At 38.8% G+C, this 25,321-nt stretch overlaps 1 protein-coding gene across 4 annotated transcripts in view; it reads right to left on the bottom strand.

Annotated features, from left to right (window-relative positions):
- The window catches only part of NCAM2 (neural cell adhesion molecule 2), a 283,578-nt gene extending 266,149 nt beyond the window's left edge, over positions 1–17,429 (bottom strand). For all 4 annotated transcript variants that reach the window (XR_003990100.1, XM_030476672.1, XM_030476673.1 and 1 more), the window contains exon 1: positions 17,200–17,429. Coding sequence is in view for 3 of the 4 variants with exons in the window: in XM_030476672.1 (XP_030332532.1) it covers positions 17,200–17,251 (52 nt within the window). In the remaining variant the exon portion in view is untranslated. The remainder of the gene's footprint in view (positions 1–17,199) is intronic.
- Positions 17,430–25,321: the final 7,892 nt, after the last annotated feature.

Here is a 25,321-nt window from a genome sequence, read left to right as displayed (position 1 = left end):
AGATTAAATAACACATCTCATTTACTCAAGTGACAGATTTGGTCTGTAAAATCAACAATGAAGATCAGAAAATCAAGGTACATATTACAAGCAACAAACTAATTTCTAATAAAATAACTGTTCTTGTCAAGCAGCTTATTTAAACATGAGGAAAAAAAACATTTTCAATTAAAAGTATCCTTTTTGTTAAAGGTACTTACATCGTTTTCAGGAAGTATTTAAATGATAGACAAACTTTAAAGCATTTACGGTGTTCGTCTTTCCCAAAATATTAGCGAGCCCCATTAGAGAAGACGCTAATTAAAGATCAGAGAAATTAGAAAATATGTATTGAAGATCCAACTGCACAGAGAAATTAAAAGTATTCTCAAAAGATGAAAAAAAGTCCTTGTATGCCTGACCAAGTTGCATTACCTTTCTGTATGGAGTTACTCAGTGGTAAATGCTACCAATATTAATCATAATTTAATTTGTTTGGGTTAGTATAGGCTAGGGTTCATCTGAGTAGTCCCTACACAAAGAAGCATGTTCTTTTTAGCCCTGTGAAATGCAGAAGAGGAGCAATGCATCTCAGATCCTGCTAATGGATCTCTGCAGAACTAGTATGGAGCCACCCGACTGTGTCTCTCATGCTATCACCATGGCTGCAGGCAGAGAAGCTTCCCAAAACATTCCTTTCTGCACCTAAGTGAGAGGACACTGAACAAAATCCAAGCACTAGCAAAGTTAAATAGAAGTTATGTTATTGACTTCAAAGTACCAACTCTATATATATCCATTTGGAAAGTGCATCATCATTTCAGCAAGTCATCTGGGGAAGAAGTATGAATATTCATACATACTCAGAAGGAGGTGGTGATTGATTTTATGAATTTATGAAATATGATTGGTTTTAAACATGTAATTTCAACAGCCCTTACACACAGGTTTAAAGCTTCTGCTGAAATGTGGAGTTGCAAGCTCCCTACATTGCCAATGGTTAAAACACAAAGAAATTCTACTGTATTAAAATACATCCAGTTATACATAAGTTACCTACATGCAAGTACAGCTGCATTCTCTGTAAATCTCTTTTTACAATCCCCTTCTTGTTCTTCCACTATTCTTTTCCAAGTCTTTGAGACGTGACCTTAAATAAATTATGCCGCTGTTTATATAGCTAATCCAATTTACAGCAATAGATAACCTCTTATGTGTACAAACAATGCAGGGAACATAAATTTTGCCCCTCTAATTACTCCATTCTCTCATTTGTGCTAGGGGATCAGGGAATGTGTGTTCCAATCAGCATTTCAGAGCACTCCCATATTTTTAGTGTTGAGTAAAGAATCCACACAACTTGTACCAGCATTTGGTGCCCTGTAAAATGCTCACTCAAAATGTTTGCACAAGTAACATTATTGCCTTTTTTTTTATGTTAACAAATGATAGAATTGCTATCATTATTTTACTGTTTCTGTATTTGAAACTAATGTCGCCAGTAATTAATTTAGCTTTTTTGTACTAGTATTTCAATGCGTTTGGGGAATCTTACAAAGACACCTATGTAAGATCATGCCACTTTTATTTGAAAGGAAACAAAACTCAGGAAGACTAAAGGAGGTCCACCTTAATTCCAAAAATAGATACAAAACCCCAAGACTGCAGATATCCAGTCTGGCAATTCTAGTACATGCAATTTGCAAGAAAGAAAAGAGCTTGGTCAGATTCTGAGCCTATCAATACTGACAGTATCTTTCTCACCCAATGTCATCTACTGAAAGTGTTACCAGCCCAGCATTCACAACCAGCCCTAAACACTAAAACACAGCCTGCTTGGCCATGGAAAGAAAACTATTTGGTTATTCACTTTCATTCTTCAAAGAGATAAACAATGACAGTTATTATTCCAAAACTACAAAAAAGTAACCTCTGATGCAGTGTCTGAGTAGTGAGTGGGGTACATAAATGTTTAAATACAGATCTTACAGAATCTGTAAGGTGGTTTTCGGGTTCATCTTGAGGTTTGTTTTGTGGGGTTTGCTGGTTTGTTTTTTATCTTTGGTTTCCCGCCTACCCTTAATCTAGTTTTCCACCAAAAAGCACCTATTTTGTTTCCTTGCCATCTTAAAAAGAAGAGTCAAGCATTCCACTTGCTAATCTGCAGGTTTAAATAAGGACTTCTGGGGATACTCCTTGGAATCTTAAAAAGAATGCCAAATCATCATACCCATCAAACCCTCTAGCCTCAGATGAAGTCCATTTAAAACACAGCTGCTGAAATCAGCATGCATAACCCTAAAGAACACCACTGAAATCAGTTTACAATTGCTGCATGTTTTCATGTCAGTTTTGACTCCATACATAAAATGAAAACAAGGTGACTGTTAAAGCACTGCAATGAAATCAGGACAGCTGGTTCAATTCTCGATTCAAAATTCACCTTGATCAAGTTTATGTCTCATTTCACATCAATAAAATTGAGAATCTTGGTACAATTAAGGAAAAGAACATCCAAAGGGGCATGACTTCTATAATTTTGTAAATAAATACTTCATTTTCACATCCTGGGTTTAATGCAAAAAGAGAAACAAATTTTAGCAAAACCATAGCAGTAAAATTAACGTATTTCTGTTTCACAGACTGACAGAACTAAACCAAAACCCAACATATTAAGTAAGGATTACTGTCTAAGATGCAACATTAACATCTTCCTTTTCTTTCTGATGCCAGAGTTAGCTGATTGGGCAATAATAACAGGTAAAATTGTTGAGGCACAAATAAAATTATTTGTTAAGTTGCAAAGCTTCACATTGGAAGAACCCAGGTTTCCTACCTGCTAGTAATGTTCTAACTAGAAAATCATAGTCTTTCGTACTTCTTCATTAAATTGTTCTTCTCTGTTTAAATGGATATCTATTCTCCTGTCTACAAGTGGTTGTGATTCAATCTATCAGTTGTAATTGCTGATCTTAGTTGTATGAAGAACAAATATATAGTTTGATTGAACATAAAGTAATGGCTTTTAAATTTGAAACACTAAGTATTATGATTTAATAAAGCTGGGATTTCCTTTCTCACTAGTAGCCAACAACATCTCAGTTATTCCCATTTGAATCTGGTACTACTGGACTGGCTTTCAGAAGGATAATGTTTGATTCTTCCTTCATGAATATAAAGTGCATGGGCACTCCCAGAACAATGTGCCACATTAAGTGCCCCTAATAAAGTTAGCACAGAGGTCAGTGTGGCTTTCTAGAATGTACAGAGTAACATCAGGCATCCAAAAAGATGGTTCAACTTTTAGGGTACTACCCTAAAGACTCGGGAGACTGAATCACATTTACTGCTCTGTGGGACATCTCCTGTATTTAGATGATATATGCACTGCTGTGGACCAAGCTAGCTGTGCCTATGACATCAGCAGGAGAAATGTGAATTGGTATGATGCAGACACGCCTTAAGTCTGGAAACGATATACGTTATGTCAACATGGCCACAACCTATGGGAAATTAAACTATTAACTAGGAACGAGATGTCTTCCTCCAGTTCTCCTATTTCCGATAGGAGTGAGCACTCTGCCACAAAGATGATGCTGTGCCATTTAGATTTACCGGTTCAGGTTTTCTTTAACTTGAGGATCTTTACTCCATCGCGCCTTTATCTTGCTGTGGGCACATCAGCACAATCTTTGGCAGGCAGATGCATGCTCAGAGTTGGACAGATGCAACCTAATGGCAATTTGTGTATCTGTAATTACCACAACACTATGGTAATGTTAATAAGCCATAACAGTTTCTTCAAGTACTGTCACAGGAATGGCAGTTTCAGGTTTTGATCTGGGGCTAGTTTGTTTTCAATTAACTGAGAGCATGCACAAGGAGAGTTCGCATCTTCCTAGAAGAGAATAAGTGGACACACCTGCTAGCTTAACCCCTTCTTTTCCCATGGTGAGGCTGGAGGTGTTGTGAGGATTAGTATCACACTGACAATTCCTCAGTATGCTATTGATACTGAGCAGCATACATGTTCCAAAGACAAGTACAGAGAAGCAATTTTAGATTTCATCAGTAATACTGAACAGATAATTATGGAAAACACAGTTAGTAGAAAACCTTACAGAAAAAAAAAGACAGTGGTCTTCACTTCTCTGATGTGCAAAAACTATGTGTAAAGTAAAATCCAGAAAGTCTCCATCCTCATTTAGCCTTCTTCAGCTTCTCTCTTCAGGCTGAGAAAGATGCCGTTTGTGTCAGTTATGATAATAGGTTTCTTTACATGAATATCTAACTATGACAATGAATTGACATATACTTCTGAAACAGTTTTAAAAACATAGGTACTGTACTCTGATAACAAGAAATTTGTTTTACTTGTTCGTGATTACCAGCAAATCACGTACTTCATTTTTCAGTTGAATCATCCCTTTTTATTGCAAGGTAGTAAACTGACCATCTGCACTATCAAATGTAAGACAATGGAATGAAGAGTCTTACCACATAAATATTTACCTCCCTAACATCATACCTGAAAAATTCAGTTTCAATAATGCACTTACATTGCTCAACGCAACTGAATGGAAACATTGCTAGAGAAGAGAAAAATTCTGCCAAATGGATGTAGGGCAAAGCACAGCATTAACTCCGCAAGTCTGAGAAGGTTAACTGTTTCCACTCTCATTTTAGTTCTTGCAAGACAGAAGGACCTCAGAAGTATTTTTATAATGTAAAGACTAAAAGAAATTAAACACACTTCTTTACATAGTTAGGAATTAAGCCGTACACAAAGATACGCCATGAACAATTAAAGTCAGACTGATAATACAAATGTTTGCATTCTGTAAAACTGTTTACCGGGAAAAGTAGCTTTTACTTCACTGTGCATTCCCCCCCCCGCCCCGAACTGCTTCGAAAAGCTTATATTCTTGGTTTTGCTGTTTTAGTAATTGTCACAGATCTGCACCTATTTTTAGGATTGAATTTCAGAAAAACTTCAGGTAACAGAATTTTAAGATATTACTCTTTAAACTTAATTGATAATTCAAGCAAAATAAACTTGGAACACGTATTTGCAACTGTGGCTACAGTTCAAGTGGAAATATGAATAGCAGAGCTATTCTATGTTTTTATGAACCTAATGAACACTTGTGAGAATGCCTAGATTACCTCTTCTCAACATTTTAAAAACCTTATGATAGCCTATTTGCAAGGGAAGTGATCACAGTTTCCTAACAGTCAGTAGTAGGTAGAAAGAACAGAATCGGATGTTAACAGAAAATGACACCGCACAGCATGTCATGATGTCTGCAAACATTGCTCTTAATGTGCATTCTATCTCCAGGAAACAGTCCAATTGACCTTTGTTCAGTCTGCAGTGTTCTTATGACAAAAAACACAACTCGGCGCTAAACACAAAAGGCCTGTCATGCAGAAGATAACTCTAAGTACAGCTTGTCTTCCAGTGTTAAGAATAAAATCTTTCAGAGACATCATGTGAAAATTTCTGTGACGCTTCAAAACACACCTGGACTATGAAAACAGAATTCTATTTTTTAAACAGGCAAACCTCTGTCCACACACACCCCCAACTAAAAAACCCAAGCAAATATGGAGAGAAGTGTCTCCTCTTAGAGGAAAACATGCACCTCCAATAAATATAAGGTGTTCTTTCCTTCTTGCTGCTTGCGTTTCCCCCTTCTCTCCCCCCCACATTACAATACCTTTTTCTGATCATTCACAAATGCATTTAAAAAAAACATTATGCTAGTTTCATTGGTAAAAACAGAATATCACTGCAGAAACAGATTGTTCTATAGGTTGGCAGAGATGCTACTACTGTAATACCTGTAGGTCACATGTAATAGATGCAGTGTAGTTATGAACAGAAAAAGGTTTTTTCTCCAGGGCTAACTTTCATTGATTGGGGTATAAAAAAGACTACCTAGAAAACTTTCAGGACTGTATTAAGTGAGCTCCATGGTCTGGAAAACAGTCACAAACAGATTGAAGGTGCATTAAAGCAATAGTAACATTTGCTAATCACAATTAAGAAACCAAGTAAGATTTCTTTAAAATAATTTTTGCAATATTGACATGATTATAAAGACTCCTCTTTAAATTTTTCAGTCCACTCATTGGCTACATTTGTTTTACATAGTTTAAAAAGAACATGGAAGAACAGATATCAGAACTCCATCTAGCAGCAAAATGACTCTTGAAAAGGAGCATTTCTTGGTTTTGTTTGGTTCTGGTTGGTTGGGTGTTTGGTTTTTTTTGTTTGTTAGTTTGGTTTTTAAATGAGATCATGATAGCCAAAAATGCAAAATAAACAATTCATAGAGAAGTATATTTATTTTCATCAACATTTTTACAGGAAACTATTGTTTCCCCAGCCAGATCTGCTCTTTTATACAGCAGATAACATGTTCATTCATGTACCTAGGAAAAAACACAAACAAACAAAAAAAGCTATCAGACTAGGGCACATAAAGGGCTGCAAAGACTCAAGCAGGTGATTCCTGAGGTTTTAGAACACACCTAGGAATATTTTGATCAATGTTAATGTTTGCAAATGATACAGAAAAAGTGAATGTAAGATCAAAATACATTTTAGTATTAGCAGCATGTAAGCAAATCAGAACTGAAACCAGCTACTGTGATATTAAACAAACGTGTAAATTTACTTCTAAAAATGGTAAAATCAGAATGTCTACCATGAGTTTAGGAGAACTGCATAGAAAACATCACCTATGAGAGAATTCTCAAACCCAGCAGCACAGATTCCCTATGTACACAGGCTACATAATCCAAATGTAATGCAAAAGTGCTGGGGAGGATTATTTCAACTAAATGCTAAAAGCTGTTCAACCCAATGCGTGGAACTGACATAAACTGGCACAAACCCATTTAACATCTGATCACTCTGACAGTACACTTACAGTCCTACAGGCATGACCTGAATACTGAACATCTAAGGAACAATTTTGACTAGCGTCACAAAGGCACAGACCAAAGCCAACAACTAAATCAAAACTCTCAAAAACACAAAACCACATGATTAATTTTTATACTGAATGCTAAACTCCCCGACACAGCTATGACCTGGGCTGCAACAACTAAGTGATTATAATGATTAATTGAGCAAAACTCAATTTTCTTATATATTCCCAGAGGGAGGATATGAAATCAGTAGCTTATAATAAAACCAAAGATGTATTTACCAAACACAAAAAAAAAAAAAAAAAAAAAACCAAAAAAAACCCACACCCACACAGAGAAAAATACCCTTTTCGTCTCACATACTATCTTTAAGTGAACCTGGCACAACAGAACATCCCTTCAGTTCTTAGTTCTTCTATTGGATTAGCACCACATTTTTTCAGCACTATTTTATAAACATGCCCACTACTTAAATATACATAAAGTTAGAGCTTTATTTTCTGTTCTTTACTAAACAGAAATTCACACATACTCACATGGGACTTACACACCTCCTGAAAGCTTCAATCAGACTCCGAAAGCTGCCATCAGTACAACCCCTGAAACAGTACTCTTGGCACACAAGCCTCCCATCGACTTCAGTGGGAGTTCCATGGCTGCAGGGTGTGCTCAGTTCTGTCAGCAGAACTCATCTCTCATAACATGATTTTCTTAAAATAAACTATACAGGCTAGAGACAGATGTAGCATTCGTATTATACCATGGACAGTTTTCACTGGAAAGAGTCAACATTTGGTTTTTCATATATCTAAGGTTAGATATTATTCCCCAACACAGGAAGCACAGGAGCCCATGAATTATTGTATTTATCACTGATAGCATTTCTCAGTTGGCTATAATTCATCTTGAATTTCAAATCCCAGATAAGATATACAAAATTAGACTTCAGGAACAAAAAGCAAACTGAAAGCAACAAAAGCAAACCTTCTATTGTGAAATATGCATGTCTGATACAAAAATCATTTAGGTGATCAGCAAAAACCACAATGTTTCATTGTTGTGAATTTCTATCTCTGTTATTATTATATATGCAAATAAATCACTTCAGGCTGCATTTTCTAACAGTTTTATTCTACTTTCAGTAGCATAATAAAATTTTTCTTATATTAAAAAAAAAAAAGGAAAAAAGGGTTGACACCAGCTTTTTTTTTTTTTGAAAACTGTAGAGAGAAATTTTTTTCTTTTTTAAATGTACAGACAATATCTAGCAACACCAGCAGATTTGCAACAGGTACCAAAGAAACTTGGCAATTCTTACTGCATTAAGTAGTAAGATCAGTTATCTAACACATATTAACAGATGAAAAACCCTCAATTATATTTTCCAGAAATTATCATTCAGCAATTTTTTATCTATGTCTGAGAACCCTTATATGAAGAATGTCTTAAAAGCATATTACTTGAAGAGATCTCCTGGGACATTCGAGGGACCCATTAAATGTAATACTTTCATAAATTAATGAAGAACCATCTTAAGAACAACCACACTCCTCTCTTACTCCTATAATGCTCCAGATTCACTGCTTTTTCAGCCAGAAATTAATTTTTATCCTGAAGGTTTTCTTGTAACCAGTTTACATCCATTTACCCAATATATCATGCTTTCTTTTCAAGTACATCTGCAGTCTCTGTGTGTTCATCCCTGGGAGTCGCCTTCCTAGCAATCAAATCTCTCTCAGCATTCATTTTACCAGGGTAATTGCTTGAAGACTTTTAGCCCCTGCTCCCTTGTAAGGCAGAACTTGAAACACTTGATTACAGAGCAAAAGAGATACTTATGAACAAGGAAGTAATTATTTTTTTTATTTTTTTTTTTTTAGAACAATTGGCCTGATGCAGGTCAGCTTAAAATTCAAGCACTTCACATTACCATTTGTTAAGATAACCATTTCCAAAAGGCTAGGAAAATAAATAAAGTATTAAAAAATGGTAGGAAAGAAACACCAAACAAAACAAGAAATGTAACAAAATTGCTGGAAAGTCCATACCTATAACATAGTTTGGAGCCTGACATGCAAGAGATGGGCAGCCTCTCTATGGCACATACAATTACAGATGTCGTAAGAGTTGAGCGAGGGAACAGTATTACTCCACAACTTACAACACAGTAACTAAGAGACTGAAGATTATTTTTTTCAGGCTGCTTTCAGCATTTTTCCCTTAAGTTGCCGACATAGTGAACCAAGTAGATCAAAGTATTGACAGGATTAAGAACAAATTCACGCAACAAAGATCTGCCAAGATTTCGGAAGATCACATAGATGTAACCTGACATATCCCTGAACATTGTAGAGTGCACCGACAGAAGTATCACACTCTTCTCGTTCTGTATTTATTCTGTTTCTTTATGACTCCCGTCTTGAGTCTCTGTTGGATCAAGGTCACTGGAGCACATCGATCTTTGTTCTGATCTCAAAGCATGTTAGTTTACAAGCACGGGATGTTCAAGAACTTCAAAGATAATGTTATGTTATTCCTGTTAACTGGTCTTCAGTATACTTAACACATCCCCCTTTTCTACTCTCTCCCCAAAACCCTGGATCTTCAGTTTATTTTGCTTTGACTAATTAAGATAACACAATGACATAATATTGACATAGTAATATTGCAGTTTTGATTACAGCTTTCGTGTTATTAAGAAGAAAATTTTATGTGATCAGTACAGAAAACTACTCATATTAAGAGACAGAATTACTTCTCCCTACCTGTTCATGCCTGTGACACATGCCATGAGGACTTCCATACGCTGCTTTATGTCTCTTTCTTCAGTACTTTAAGTACAGACCTGACTTCATACAAGCCAAATGCAGCTGCAGTACAAAGGTCCATGAAGTTAATGGGTTTGAAACTGCTTGCAGCTTGAATGAACATGGTGCAATTTGCTTTAGTAGTAAGAAAAATTGACGGCAATGATTTTGCTTTTAAACCGAATCCAGAGTATGCTCCAAATGGCACCTCTTGGGCAAAGCGATGAGCACAGCGACTTCTTCTATGAATTTCATATATTAAAGTATGAATTTCAGCTTGCAGGCAGTCAAACAACTGGTATTGTTACCTAGGCTACAACTGCAATGTAAATAATCCATTTAATATTAGCTAACTGTAAAGGTAATTTTGAAAAGGGAATTTTCATTCATACCCTAATAAGTTATTCATATGCTACAGGTATATTATGTATTACTTTGAATTTTGCTGAATTATGAAGTTATTCATCAACCTCGGTCTGCTTTTTAGCAGTTTTAGTTAGGTAAGTAGAACAGTAACTAAGAGCAATGTATCCTTCTAAAGTCACAATAAAAATTTAGGTAGGACAAAAACCTAACTGGGTAAAGAAAGCCACTTCTACTTCCCTCTCCGTTTTTCCTGTAAAAAAGCCACTACATCTTAAATAAACATAAATTGTCTATGCTTTATGCTTTTTATGGAAAGCTAGGTCTTGAAGGAATTTGCATAGGACTTGGATAAGAGGAAAATTATTTCAGCAATGACAGGCAGGACCAATAAAGAAGCTGACTAAACTTAATGTTGCTTCTCAAGTTTTATCTGGATGTTGTCCATCCACAAACTGGCTCTTTCAAATAATATTATACTTATCATGGAAAGTGGTAGCAAATGACAACCTAGGTTAATAGATCTGCAGGCTTAACAAAATTATTTGTTCAAACAGGTTTTTAAAAGACTTGATCTCTTAATCCTATTTGCAACAATCCTTGTGTATCATATGAAAGAAGAGATGAAATCAAACTGCTTTCTCTCTTTTCTAAGAGGAGCAGGTAACAGGTAAAACATTTCAGAAGGTGTTTGGGTTTGTTGGTTTGGTTTTTTTTTAACGGTAGCAATATTCTTAAATAGGCAGAAACCATGTAACGAATTTTTAGTTGATACACTTCACTGTCTACCTCTTTCCCAAATTAACTTGAGACAGTAAATAATTGCTTTTAAAGAACTGGTCCTATTTCTTTCTCATGGAAATACTAATTTAAGTCAATGGAAATCCTCCTCTGACCAAATTCAGAAGAGTTTGGCCACAATGGTCATAAGCATCTTCATATTTAATAACTACATCATAAATATCTCATTCTGCAGTAGATCTTCCTTTATATTTGCAGTTCGTCATTATTCCTGTGTCATGTCATTAATGCATCCATGCATCAAAGCCTAGATCAAAGTGAAATTTTCTGTTACTCAATTTCTTAAATCATAGCAGTACCATATATGGATAGTATTACCCTATTTCATGCCATTTCAAAAACGAAAGCTGTTTACCTCCTCCGATTTTAAGAGATACCTTCCCATATTCCACAGCTCCAAATCCTGCTGAAGTCAACTGACTCCAGCTCCATGTGTCAGCCTCTGGATTAGTTCAGCCAACAGTGCTTCCATGGAGCTACTCAAATGCAGGTTATTCAAAGACTTAAGGGTCTTGCTAAACACGGTTTCCTAAAAGTAGACTTGTGTATGCACATGTACGCTTCATTTCCTTTCCACATAATTTTTAAGTAAGTTTTAAAAGTATTTCTTTTCCAGTACAAAAGACTTTGATATCATAAGCTGTCACCACAAATACCTGTAGCCAGATAGATGACTCCCCCTGTTTATGTTCTCTTTTATTCCTCTCTTTTATTCCTTTCATTCAAGAAACTAATGGGTAGATTCTGAGTACGTCCACAGCAGAGCAAATCAGAAAATGTCTTCTCCAGTTAACAACGTCATCAGTCAAATGACAACAACTAATATAAAAATTCAGCCATATAACAAAAAAAAGAAGCTTCGTAACCTTATGCTTGCAGACACCCCATTGAAGATGTTACAGCATAAACACAAGACATCTGAAGAATATCTTGCTACTTTATATTAACTCTTTTCATTTCCCTCCTATCCTTTAAAAATATCCAAATTCATACAGCCACAGTATTAAGAGAAACTGAGCTACAAAAGCAATTAAGTGATTTTGAGAAAGAATGCAGAATTATGTTACTGAAGATGGGCATACCCAGATTCTTCAAGTAACAGAGAGTAGCCTGCAGATTTGAATACATCAGGGTATCCATTAAGCTTGCTCCCATGTCTCCCCCATTTCTGAATTTCAAGAGACATTGATAAAAACAAACAAAAAAAATTACCTGTAACATGTGAAGCTGAAGCTGTAGGATATGCTTCATCAAGTATACTGCCCTTCTTTTATAAATCAAATGGGTGCTAAAAAAACAAACCTCCCAAAAAAAAACATATAGCATGAATGAGTTGGTATAAACTGTTTAAAATATACACACCAGTTATTATCCAGATTCTTTATCTGGAGAAGTCTAGGTACGCTCTTTCAATAATGGATTTTCAGCTCACAGACACAAATTACAGTGTAGTTAAACCACGTGTTTCCCAGAATGCCATATTAACTTGACTCGATTCATAGAATCATAGAATAGTTTGAGTTGGAAGGGACCATCGAAGGTCGTCTAGTCCAGCCACCCTGAAACAAGCAGGCACATCTTCAACTAGACCAGGTAGCCCAAGAATCGCATCCTGCCTGGCCTTGCATGTCTCAAGGGACGGGGAATCCACCACCTCTCTGGGCAACATGCGCCAGTATTTTACCACCCTCATTGTAAAGAATTTTTAACTTGCCTCTGGCCTGAATCTCCCCTCTTTTAGTTTAAAACCATCACCCCTCATCCTAACGCAACAGGCCCTGTTAAAAAGTCTCTCATCTTTCTTACAGTCTCCTTTTAAGGACTGAAAGGCCACAATAAGGTCTCCCCAGAGCCTTCTCTTCTCCGGGCTGAACAAGCTCAACTCTCTCAGCCTTTCCTCATAGGAGAGGTGCTCCATGCCTCTTATCATTTTGTGGCCCTCCCCTGGACCTTCTCCAACAGGTCCATATCTTTCCTGTACTGAGAACTCCAATGGCATCTGCTGAAGGCAACTGGGGGATTACTGGAGTAAGTTGGAAGAACATCAGCAAGTAAACATTAATCACTTGGGAAAGCTGCCTCCAAGAAAAAGGTCAATGAAAGGGCAAACAAATACAATATTTGTTCTCAAAACACTGTTGAAGAAGGTGGCTGTGAAAGGCAGAACATACACAAATTAGTCATAACGCTCCAATAACATTCCCATAGATAAAAATAATTAGTTACCTAAATAAATACATTAAATGTGCTGTAAGAGAAGACAAAGTCAGAATTCTGCTATTCGATATCTTAGAAATGATATCTCTCTCTGACTTTATCTTTCACACATTTCACGATGTAGAGCCACTGGAAACAATAAAAGTATCTCTAACTCCATTTTGCATAGGGGTGCATGAAACAAAACTATACATTTCTCAGCCATTCACTCTTAAGCAAATCTTTTACAACCCCTCATCAGTTAAGGTTTACTTTCAGGACGATTCTGATTCTCATTCTCACCTGAAGCACATCAAAAAGCAAATCAAACATTACTTCCTGTCTGATTTTTCTTCCCCTCCCCCCCCCTTCTTTTTTGAATGGTGAAAAGGAAAAAAGAAGGTACTAGATGTATTGTAAATGTATTTTAATCTTAATGCAGTTGTATAAATCAACTGGTAGCAGAAAACACTGGTTAATTGAAGTCTCAGGATATGTTCCAGATTTTGGTATACAACTGGAGTAAAATATTAGTTCCACTTAATCCAGCAGACAGACTAATTGATTTAAGAAATTCAAAATCTCCAGGATTCCCTATGCAAAAAGCATGAAGAAGCAGGATTCTAGAAAGTGACTGCACTACGGTGAATAACATGCACATGCTGTCATCTCTTTCGGGGGATGTTCTTTATTAACAAACAGACCCTTATAAGCACTTGTAAAGAGAAACTCTTCAGGGGGGAAAAAAAAAAAACCCAAAACCAAAAACACAACAAAAACAAAACTAAAAACAAACTCAGTATCAAAGCAGTGAAAAGAGGAAACTTACAGCACAATGACTAAGTACTCACGCCTATGAATCTCCTGGATGAGCACAAAATAGATTAAATTCTACAAAAAAACATTTTCTACTGCACCTTAACAAAAAATTTGCTAACCTAAAGAAATGTGTATTATGCAGAGTGATAAAAGAAATAGGATTTTGCAATCTGAGAAAATGTCCATTTCATTCACTTTAAGTCGGTGTCCCCAGACACTGGTAAAAACCAATGAAGCCTCCTCTTCCAAGTGTTGTATCACCACATACGTTAAAAAGCAGGTTTACAAAGTGGAGTAGACTATTTTATTGGTTTGCGAGTGTGGGGGTGTGCTTTGTTTCATTTTTTTATTAAAGCAAAGCTAATTAAATCTGGGCCTTTTAGTCTGGATGAATTTTCTGGACAGCTTTGGTTAAGAAAAAAATCCTTTCGTTTTACCATAAACACACTGCCAGTTAAACCTCTTCCCTTGTGATGAAATTAGGGGAGGGAATATCCAGCCCTAGTAGGTAATTATGACACTCATAAGCTCTTAACTTAAGTGGCTGGGGGAAGGGGTTGCTGTTTGCTACCTGTTTTCAAACTTCTGATTTTCTAAAATGGAACAAACACACTACAGTTCCCTCTTTCCAGTCTTTAACACCAGCACTTCCCAAAGAAAAAGCTTCAGTCACTCTTTATAAAATCTACTGCAGCTGTATTCTTAGAAACATAAATCCTCAACCTAAGACTTTAATATCTCCAAAGCAAACAATCCAAATCTAGTTATTTGCTTTTTTTAACCATCCACACTCTTCTCTACAAACATCAAAAAAAAAAAGTAACAATCATTACTTAATAATCAGATAACACTGAGTTTCTTAAACAAAAAAATAACCCCCTCACAAGCACCAGAACCTTCAGCTGATGATAAAAGTGTTCCTCACCACTGCATTCCCAAAAGATAAATCCCAAAAGTTTTTGGAATAGCCTCTCAAATTATTTGAATCACTTCAAGAAATTCTCAATTACTCCAAGGACGTGTCAAAAAAATAAAAGATGCGCAATAAATCCCTCACCACAGTGATACTTATTAAAATAAAGATAAATCTAAAAAAAAAAAAAAAAAAAAAAAGCACTGAAGAATTTTCCTCTCCTCCAGCACCCTAAATGGCAATTTTCCACATGCAGATGTTTTTCCACTCCATTTACCATCCCCTTCTGTGAACTGAAGTGGCATGTTCCTGCTATTTCTGCAGCCAGTTCAAAAATCTTACTCTTCCCCTCGCCAAGACAACACACTTCCTTTACTAAAAAAAAAAAAAAAAGGCAAAAATAAAAAGCTGCTTTTTCAAAATGAGACTAATACAAATTATGATCAATATTAGACTTACTCAGCTTTCCTCCTTTCCATCTACCCCTCATATCTATCCCCCTATAAGGTTTTTAAAAACTCAGCTTAGTAGCATTTAAAATTTCACTCCATTATTTATCTCCTGACATCTGTGATAGTAAGATACCAAAACTATGGATGTAATCCTCCTACGCTGCAGTAATCACACTTCACAAACTAGCTTGCTACCATTCCTCTGCTATAGGCACCACAAACCACAACTCTATACACATTACACCTAGGTAGATCAATGCAAAGGAAGCTTTCCCGTTCTCCTCCTTTGCCATCCCCGTGCGGGCTATGTTGAAAAGCCTCCCGGACTGTTTCTGAATCGCTGCTAATCGGGAGATCTCCAGAGCTCAACCCAAGGTGGCAAACACACAAAAGCATTTCTACAGAAATTGAGAGCATCTGGTGGCTCTTTGCTACTTATCACCGAGACAAAACGTCTGTGTGGCATTGAGGCTCAGCGTTAACTGCGCTGAAGGAGACCTTCGGAGCTGTGATCTTCACACCTCCAGGCACAATGTCTCCCCTCACCCGCGCCTTTTCTTAAGCGCAACAGATCTCACTTCCCCCCTACTCGACACGGTGCAGCCTCGGGGCGCAGTATCCAGCCTCGGCGCCAGGAGTGGGGGTACCCGCGACTCCCTGCGCTTGCCCGACCCCGGCGCTCGCAGCCGGTCCGGGCGCGGGGCACTGCCTTCGCACCGGCAGCCGCCGTGGAGCTCTGTCGCCCCCTGCTGTAAGACGCCGGCACCAGGGGCCGAGGGACGGTCTCCACCGCTCCCTCCGCGGACACCCGCGGGGGGTTGGAGGGTTGGTGGGTTTTTTTCCCCTCCCCTAAAACCGCCCCAAACAGCCCCTCAGGTGCGGGCAGCGCAGCGCCTTCGGGCGCCTCGCAGCGGGCTGGCGCCACGCAGGAGGCACCGATAGCACGGCCCGGCTACGAACGAGCGGCAGAAACTTGCCCCAGCGGCTATCGCTCACCCTGGGGCACCCGCGCCGCGCCACGCCGCGCTCGGACGCCCTTCCCCGCCCCGTCCCCTAAAGTAGCACAAATCCTCAAGTGATCACACTGGCGACATCCAGAATAATTAAATATTTCATAGGGCGCACATCCTCCCCCCCCCCAAAAAAAAGCCACGAACAAAATATAACAGCTACACCACAGCCCCCGTATATTACGAAGCGCTGTATGTACGCCCGTACACATGCACATACATATGCAAAACGAGAACCGCGCCCAGAGGCGTAACCCCAGCGCGCCCGTCTCCGCACACACCTGCCCTCGCCGCGCTAATTTATCGCACAAACTCTCCGCGTGCGCGCACACGTCCGCGGCTGTGACGGTGCCGCCGCCACCACCACCCCCTATCCCCCAGGCCGGGGGACTCGGTGTCCCCCGCAGAGAGAGAGGAACGGGCTTCGGAAGAGGAGACACCAACCCCGCCAGGCAGACTTCATTCAGGTCGGAAGGCTCACTGGCTCCACCGACAGCACCTCTCCCCGGCCCTAAAAGCGAAGCCCACGCTGCCTTCCCCCTCGGCAGACGCGTATTTTAAAGCACGATCCCTGGCAGATATATATATATTTTAAATCGTTTCATTTCCCTCCCACATTTACCGCCCCCCAAAAAGACGAAACCCCATGCAAAGCAGCTAAGTGCACTTAGCACCTTCCAGCTTGCCTTTTGGGGCTTTTTTCCTCATAAATGATACCCCTTGAACACTTAAAAAAAGGGGATGGTGAAGGGGGAACGGATGAAGCAAGTTTTACACCCTTTTTAAATAGGTGCCAGGGTCAAACACTGCTTTATTTTTTCTCCATTTCTTTACCGGTTCTATGTTAATCTGAGCGAGCGGACAGTACAAGCGAAAACTATAATTAAATTAAAAATAAAACCAGGCACCCCCGCTCCTACCTTGCCCGCTACTGAGGAGCAATCCGAGCAGGTAGAGAGGCAGGAGGCTCATGTTCAGGAGCTCGCACCGGTGGACAGTTCCAAGTTGGAGGTGCTCAACCAGCCTAGGCAAACCCCCGCTGCCGTCCACACAGCCCCTCCGCACCCGCGGAGCACCATTCACCAAGTGCCTGCCAGCGCCTCCCCGTGCCGCACTATATCTGGGAGGCAGCGACCGCCGCGCAGGAGGCGGGCACATCGCGGCCCGCGCGGATCCCTCCGCGATACACGCAGAGCCGCACTACCATCGGCGAGCGAGTAGCAGCGCCGGTAGATTCCTCCGCTGCGCTGAGAGGCGGCAGCAAGCTCGAAGCCTGCCCGCATCCATCCATCCATCTATCCATCCATCCATCCCCGCCGGCTGGCAGCACCCCGGGGGTTCGGGGTGGGGAGACAATTCCCCTGCCTCGCCAGCCCGGCCCTTCGGAGCCTGCTTTCCCTCACCGTCGCCTGAGGGGAGGCAGCCTGAAGGGAGAGGCGGATCGACGGGAGAATCCTACCGGGAAGCCCCAGCTCTCCTGCGCATGGAGAGCCGGGAGCGGCGATTTGGCCGCGCGCACTAGCGGGGCACGTCGAGAGAGCTGCCGCCCGCTGCCGCACGGCGCCCGTGCGCGGGAGCGGAGCCGAGCGGAACGGAACGCAGGGGCGGGTTTTGCGCGGGCGCTGCACGCACGGCCCGGCCGTTGCCCCGTTCCTCCCTCGTGCGGTATCGTGCCGCAGCGTCGGTGGAAAGCGGGACCGTCTGTAACGGCTCACGTTGGGCTTGTACCCATTGGTTTGGATGTCTGGAAACTCGGGGATTGGGTTTTTTTTACTTTTGCTTTTAGCACAGAGGGGAAAAATACCTCTGCTTTTTACGACCGTGAAATAAAACCGACAAAATTAAATTGCTTACCTTTTCAATACCTCCATGCCGTCTCACTGAAGATCTTGCTTCGTAAGGAAAAAACAAAACCAAACCCCCCCAAAACTAACCCCCCACAAAAAAACCCCCAAAACACACCACACACATACACACAAAAAAACCCCAAAAAAAAAACCCCAAAAAAACCCACACAACAAAAAAACCCTAAATCCAAATAAAAGCAAAAAAGCAACAAGCCCATGCTAAAGAGGTGGGGGTTTGTCCAACTCGGCTTTGAAGAGGGTTTTTTTTGGGGGGAAGGTGGAGGGGGTGTTAATGAAGCTGTAGCCTCCAGAGAAACATCTATGAATTTGTGACCTTACACCTGTATGGCGCATGGAAGGAGACTGAGGTGGATTTATTTTAATGTGAAGCAGTAATGATAGTAGTTAATAAAAGAATAATCCAAATTAACACATCCCTAATAATTTTTCCAAATTTTTTTTTTTTTTTTTTTTTCCCACTTTTCAAGACAATTTGGGGTTTGGGAAGGAGGAGAGGGACAAGGGGTGCCTGTGCAGAAAGCTAATGCAAATGGCATGGTTGGTATCTTAGCTTGACTTTCACTGCGCAGTAGTCTTACAAAATTATGAAATATAGGAGGAAGAAGTTACGTAGTCAGATCTTGCTGGGATCGACAAGATGGGTGATAAAACTGGAAGATGATGTTTTAGGACACTTGGGAGCATGTGCAGAAAATGCTGGCAGAGGGGAGAGCGAGAGCTTTGTGCCGCTGATTGGTTAATCCATATCACATAAATCAGAACCTTTTTGCTCAGGCACACCACGTGGCCCTGCTCTTGAACCTGAAGGTTTTTGTAACATAGTGTAAAATGAATAGATACATTTTCGTGTATCTATAAATGGGAGTGGAACCATAATTCCCCATACAGTTTTGGAAATCCAAAATATGGCAGCATTGGCAAAGCCTTTTATGTGAGAACTGGTTTTATATTTAGCAGCCATTCTGCTCCTGAGTGTCAGAAGAGGTGGCTAATGGCAGAAACTTTTGGCTAGGGCCTTCAGTGCAGGTTCAGGAAAGCACCACAGAAGGAAGTATTTTGTTGAAGGAGTTTTCTCAGGTAGGAAGGGTCTGCCAGCCCCACTATCGAACTACAGAAATAGACATCATTAAGAGATTAATATGGAAAGATGATGAAAGCAAATATTAGATAAAATCCTTAACAAAAAAAGAAATAGAAATCTTACTGAGCAAAAAGTAAGAAACCCTCACTATGAAGTGGATAGGATGCCAAATTTATCTTTGTTTTGATCATGTTTGAAGCATTACCATCCAGAAAAAGTGGAATAAATAGAGAAAAATCAAAATAGTATTAATAAATAAAAAGAAATAACTTGTGCTCATACCTTAACATCTGTTATAGCCTGCTTTAGTTAAGGGCCGAAACAGTATAGCAGCACTTTGAGAAGCATGGATGCAAGGATTGAAATCCACATATGGCAAATGCCCCACCAAGACACAATACGGAAGCAGGTGGGAAGTCTCTTGCTTCACAAGAACGAAACATAGCAAGGACTGCTACTATCCCAAGCTTGCTGATTTTAAATTGTCAATATGATGAGAATTTCACCAGTGGCCAGTTCTTGCTCCTTTGAGATGGGATGAGGATGCTTTGCTTCCAAACAGGATTCCTTGTCCCAAGAAGTCTGCCTAGTTACTTGTCTGCAACAGTCAACAGAGCCCCCCACGCAGGCTGTCCATGCCATACTGCTACAGTTGGAGAAATCTGGTTTTAGTCTCGCTTCTCAAAGAGAAGAGGAACATGCTCTTTGCCTCTCTGAAGCAGTGGAGTAAAACAACAGAACATGGATATAAATCTCAAAGATAATCACATTCTTGTAGTGCTACTGTAAAATGCAGAGACGTCACTGAAGGAACAGCTGGTTCATGCATCAGTAGACATGTAGCTCCAAGTACTCTGTCACATGCACCACCTAAAAGGTATATCTACCCCTCCTGGGACTATTCAGTGGAGGGAGGGAGTGGAGGTGAGAAAGTACAGAAGTATGCAGGGCTTCATTGCTTCTGCTGCTTATGGAAAAACTCATTTGTTGTGGAAGAAGGATCTGTAAAACGTATATTGTAGCAAACCACAGCAGCGTATCACACTGAGGTCATGCAAACAGAGATTAGAAAGGTGTGGGAAAAGTGCTCACCTTTTTTGCCACCCGTATCTATATGACTCTTGGTGTTTGTGATCATACGTTAGGTGAACCAAAAGATGAGCATTTCAAAGCACTGTAAAACACTAGTCAAACAACACACCTCTAGTATTTGCCATTCTTCAGCTAATAGCATTTTTCTTTAGAGTGTGCTGCTTACTGGGAGGGAAGCCTGACATGGAGCTTAGTGGCTGTACTTAGAGTAGGGAATTAGCAAACATGACTTCTGGATAATATCGCATGCATAGCAAATATGCTGGCAGAAAACAAACACATTTTCATGCAATGTCAGTTTTAAAAAGAAGACTAGAAATAAACTGCAGTGACTATTTTCCTATGTGAACAAGTAAGATGTGTGACATCAAGAAGTATAATAATCATTCTGTTGGGGCAGTTATTCCAAAGGTGGGGAAATCAACTTCAGTAGGTACTCAGAGCAATTAAAATACAACTCAGTGACTGAAAAGACTTGCTGGGAAAATCTCAGGGGAAAAGAAGGGAAAATATTACCTAATATTACATACATGTTTGATTAGTACGTTAGATCTTTAGGGATACCATGCTCAGAATCTAACTGGATATATTTCTAAGTTGCCTATCTTTTATCTGCCACACAATAGCTGTCACAACTGTGCTGTTTTATGCAGCTTTTCTCCTATGAAGTTCTACTACCTGTGAATTTAGCAAAAAGACAGCAAGAATTAATTTTCCGCCATGTTACTGACATGTTTCGCCCAGTGACATTGTTTATACAGTAGCCTATCAACCTGTATGAATAAAAGTGGCAAAACTGGGCTCTGGCAGAAGAAGCATTTTAAGCTAACATCACTTTGTTTATGTCAGTTTACAAGAACTGAGGATCTGTAAACTTGCTGTGACAGAACTTGTTTGTCAAGAAACATCTCCATGGTATTTTTGCAAGGATTACTTTATTTTTAAATTGATTGATGATTGCATGCTCAATGCAAATGTGATTAAATACAGAAACTTAAATCTTGGTGATGATTTCATAATGGATATTTATACTGAAATGCATGTTTCCCTGTGGACACCCAAGTTGCCAAGAGATCCAGCTGTATTTGCTTACCTGTCTTACATAAACTGAAATGTTAAGGAAGCAACTTAAAATTAGCTGAGAATTTTAGGGGAACTTATGATAATGGCACAGTTACAAAGAAAGCACAGAGAGATTATATGTCTAGAAATAACTGAGGAAGAGTTGTAAGGAAATTGTCATGTCCTAGAGCAGTTATCAAATGTTTTTTGGGGACAGGAAAGGAGAGAGAATAAGAAAAGAGAAAAGACAAAATGCCCCTCTTGCAAACCCAGTATGCTGCACTTGCAGGAAAATGCCTTCTGCAGACAGGGTAATTTTCAGAGGTGCTCAAGAACCAAATTGCTGATCATCTCCAAAGTGAGTAATTATCCCAAATAGGATGCTTTCCCGTGAATACTGAAAGCACAATTAAAGTGGCACTAAGATAAATTATACAACAGTGAACAACAGCATTATTGTGGTGAGGAAACGATGTACAATAAATGAAAGAGTTTCATAACTGTTTGTACCACTATTATGTTTCAAGTTCTTAACATTTTACAGAGATTTTCATAAAGATCTAAGATGACTATCATTTTGAATTAACACTTTATGAGAAAGAGGCAAAACCATTGTTTCCACAATGTTTTGAGTCACCTTAAATAAAGAACTCTCCTTCCTGTTAAAGAAACTTAAAATAATCTTGAAATTATTCAGATACTAAGAAGACACTCATGGATTTTGCGTAGGGAGGATAATTCCCTGTATGATTGCTGGAACTAGATGATGACACGGACATCTGTAAAATAATTTTGTCCAGGTACAGACAACTGCTTAATTTTTGAAGATGGCAAGGTTACTTGAAGTACAGTGTGCTAATTTGGTTACAATATAAAATATTGTGCTGACAAAAGAAATCAATAAGCTGAATTTATATGTCTGAAGGAAGCGTTGAACAGTTCTATGTCTAGTGCAGCAAAAGTAGCACTTGAGAGATGAGACAAGGTAACTCATGTGAACTGTAGAGACAGATTTTCCTGTCTTCCAGGTTATCGCATTTCTACATGTGTGGTTTTATTTCTCTTCTCAGATCAGTCACTCAAAAAAAAAAAAAAAAGAACCCGTAACAGTTATTATCCCATCACTATCAGCTTCGGATATTTGGGCAGGATTATGGACACACTGCTTATTTTACCTCAGAATGAAACTGTCAGTGCTGAGGTGCTCCAGCTGGCTCAAATACAACTGCCTACATATTCAGCAACATGGCAGTTGGGTGCTTCACTTCTTTTATGAGCTGCTTATAAACACACTCACACACCTTTTTTTCATGCTAGCACCCTTCTTTCCTGTTAGTTAGCAGTGTGTGATTTTGTACAATTTCCAGAGCTGATTTATTTGTTTATTTATTTATTTTTTAAAGTCTGGGAATATTGTTGTTGCAACCAAAAAAATGTTTTGTAAATTGCTACATTTCCTTAGCACGTTGGAACTGTCACCTTCATGCTTGACAAGTGTAAACACAGGCTTTCAATTACTGAAGTTCCACCAGCCATTTGTTACTGTATCTTAGATAAAAATTATTCTTCCATGAACTGTATTACCAGATCGTGCAAGTACTGATACCTGGTGAAGTGCAATGTCAAGTTAAGTGAAGGGACCTTCAAGAACACTTTATTACAGCAGCACTGAAGAAGAGACAAGATTTGCTGGCCTTAGCCAACATGTGCAGAAGTTACTTCAGCTTGTGGAATGGCAAAGAATGGTTGCTACATGGTAGAAATTTGAAAATAAGTTGTTTTTAAAGCTGTCGTATGTGCAAAACACAGGCCTTTCTCAGCTGCTGTTCTGTGACTGTGAAACTTGTTCCTTGAAGTGCTTTGAGTCATGATGAATTTCAGAGACATTCAAAAGAAAATTTGAATCACACTTATTCAGCCATCCATACTTTCATTAACGTCAAAGACTAAAACCATACAAAACCCCAGACCACAGAAAGAAAAGGTATCTATAGAATATAAAATTAGACATAAAGTGAAAATTATAAAGTGTATGGATACCTTTGGATTACAGTTCTATATCATGATACTAAATGTGCTGCACATTTTAAATGCTGCCCAGATTAAATAGAGTGTCTGGGATTCAGAGCCATCTGACTACCTTGATCCATATCACTGTTCCAGTTTTCATTGGAACTGGGTAATGGTTGGGTTATATGTGGTACAAGTGAGCAAGGAGATATGATGGCTGATATGAGGGATGTCAATAGTGAGTGAAACCTTTATGGAGAACTTAGAAATAAGTCTTTATTTATGTACATAAATAAGATTGGGAGAAAAGAAACATATAATTTTTAGAATATTGATTTCTCCAAGTGATAAAAGAACTGTGTACACATCTCCAAGTCTCAACATGGAGGAAAGGTCACGATGAAAGTGAACAGCTGTGAATTCAGGAAGAGATTATCAACTGAGCAATTATGGAAAATTCAAAAGAATGTGGATTTTAACTCCAGGCTGTTATAAAGGCATGTGATCTACAACCATAGTTTATACCAACACTTATCTTTTAATTTCATTTCAGACCCATAACTTCAGATGTTCTTTTTCATGAGGAGATAGCTGCTCCTTTACTGAGAGGCTCTGAACCTGACATCTTCTAGCATCTTGATACAGCAAGCAGTTTCAAAGGTTAGCTGTTTCAGTTACACAATTTTCTTTCATTAGTGTTAAATTAGATGAGTTTTGAAAGATAAGATGCTCAGTTTGGTTTCTCTAGATGCTATATTATAATAAACATCCTCCTATATATTTTCTAAATGAAGTAATCCAGATTGATTCATTATCTCACCTGCTTTTCTTTCTGCCTTTCTGATACATTTTTCAGTGTCCTTCAATGCCTGTTATAACTCTTAGTAAAGTAAGAAATTAAGCACAGTACTACAGATAAGAATGAACTCCTGACTTATAATGAATTATTTTTACACCCACAGATAGTGTTCTTTTGACAGCAACTATCTCAGTCACCTTTCAACTCACTTCAAAGCCAGATTGCAACACCACTTTTAAAATTTAAATAAATTTCCTAAATCCCTAGGTAGAACAGGCAACTTCTTTTTCATTGCTTTCTTGTTCAGATTTTCAGCGTAAATAATGGGTGCTTTCTAATAAATAACTATTTGAGTTGGCAAATGTCAGGGTCTCATGACATTTGTCTTAAAAAAGGGGGGGAGAGAGAGAATCTTTATTGTTAAGCAAATCTATGCTATCCAAAGTACATAGGCACATAAAATAGGATTTTTCTTTGTGGATACATAATTTTCTAGAGTTTTTTTTCAACCATTCAAATTCATTTTCTTTTCACCCGTAGTAACAGACTGTGGTATGGCAAAACAATAGTTATGGAACAGTGCATGAAAATTCTCTGGGCAAGTTAGAACTCACTTGGAAAGATATTTAATTTAAAATAGGGAAGCAAACAACTAACAGTACATAGATGTGTTGGTGAGAATCACACTGAAATTAAATGTATCTAAAATAATAACGGTTGGTTTTACAATGCATCTGCTTAGTCCTTTTTTATGATTCATTTCTTCTGTGTAGATGTAGTTATAATGAAATAACAAGGAGTGAAAAGTAAATTATGAAGGAGAATTTTTACACCAACTTTAACAGAGTTAAAATTTGAATGCACTTTTTGCATTACATGAATAGTTAATTTAATATGTTGGTTTGGAAGGGGTTGTATTTGGGAATTTTATCATACAGGGAAACCTGTTCCATAGATCTGTGTGTAACAAGCTGAAAAATTATGAAAAATATGGCTGGGAAATAAACTTTAAAATATATGAAGGCCTAAATTTTCGTGACTGTTTCATGTGAGCAGACCTCAAACTTCTCAAAGCCTCACTGGCCCTGTAAAAGCACAAAGATCTCCTTCTAGTGAAATAGTTGTAAAGT

The sequence above is a fragment of the Strigops habroptila genome, chromosome 2, assembly GCF_004027225.2.
Source record: "Strigops habroptila isolate Jane chromosome 2, bStrHab1.2.pri, whole genome shotgun sequence".
Lineage (NCBI taxonomy): Eukaryota > Metazoa > Chordata > Aves > Psittaciformes > Psittacidae > Strigops > Strigops habroptila.
This window is presented reverse-complemented; position numbering and strand designations above follow the sequence as displayed.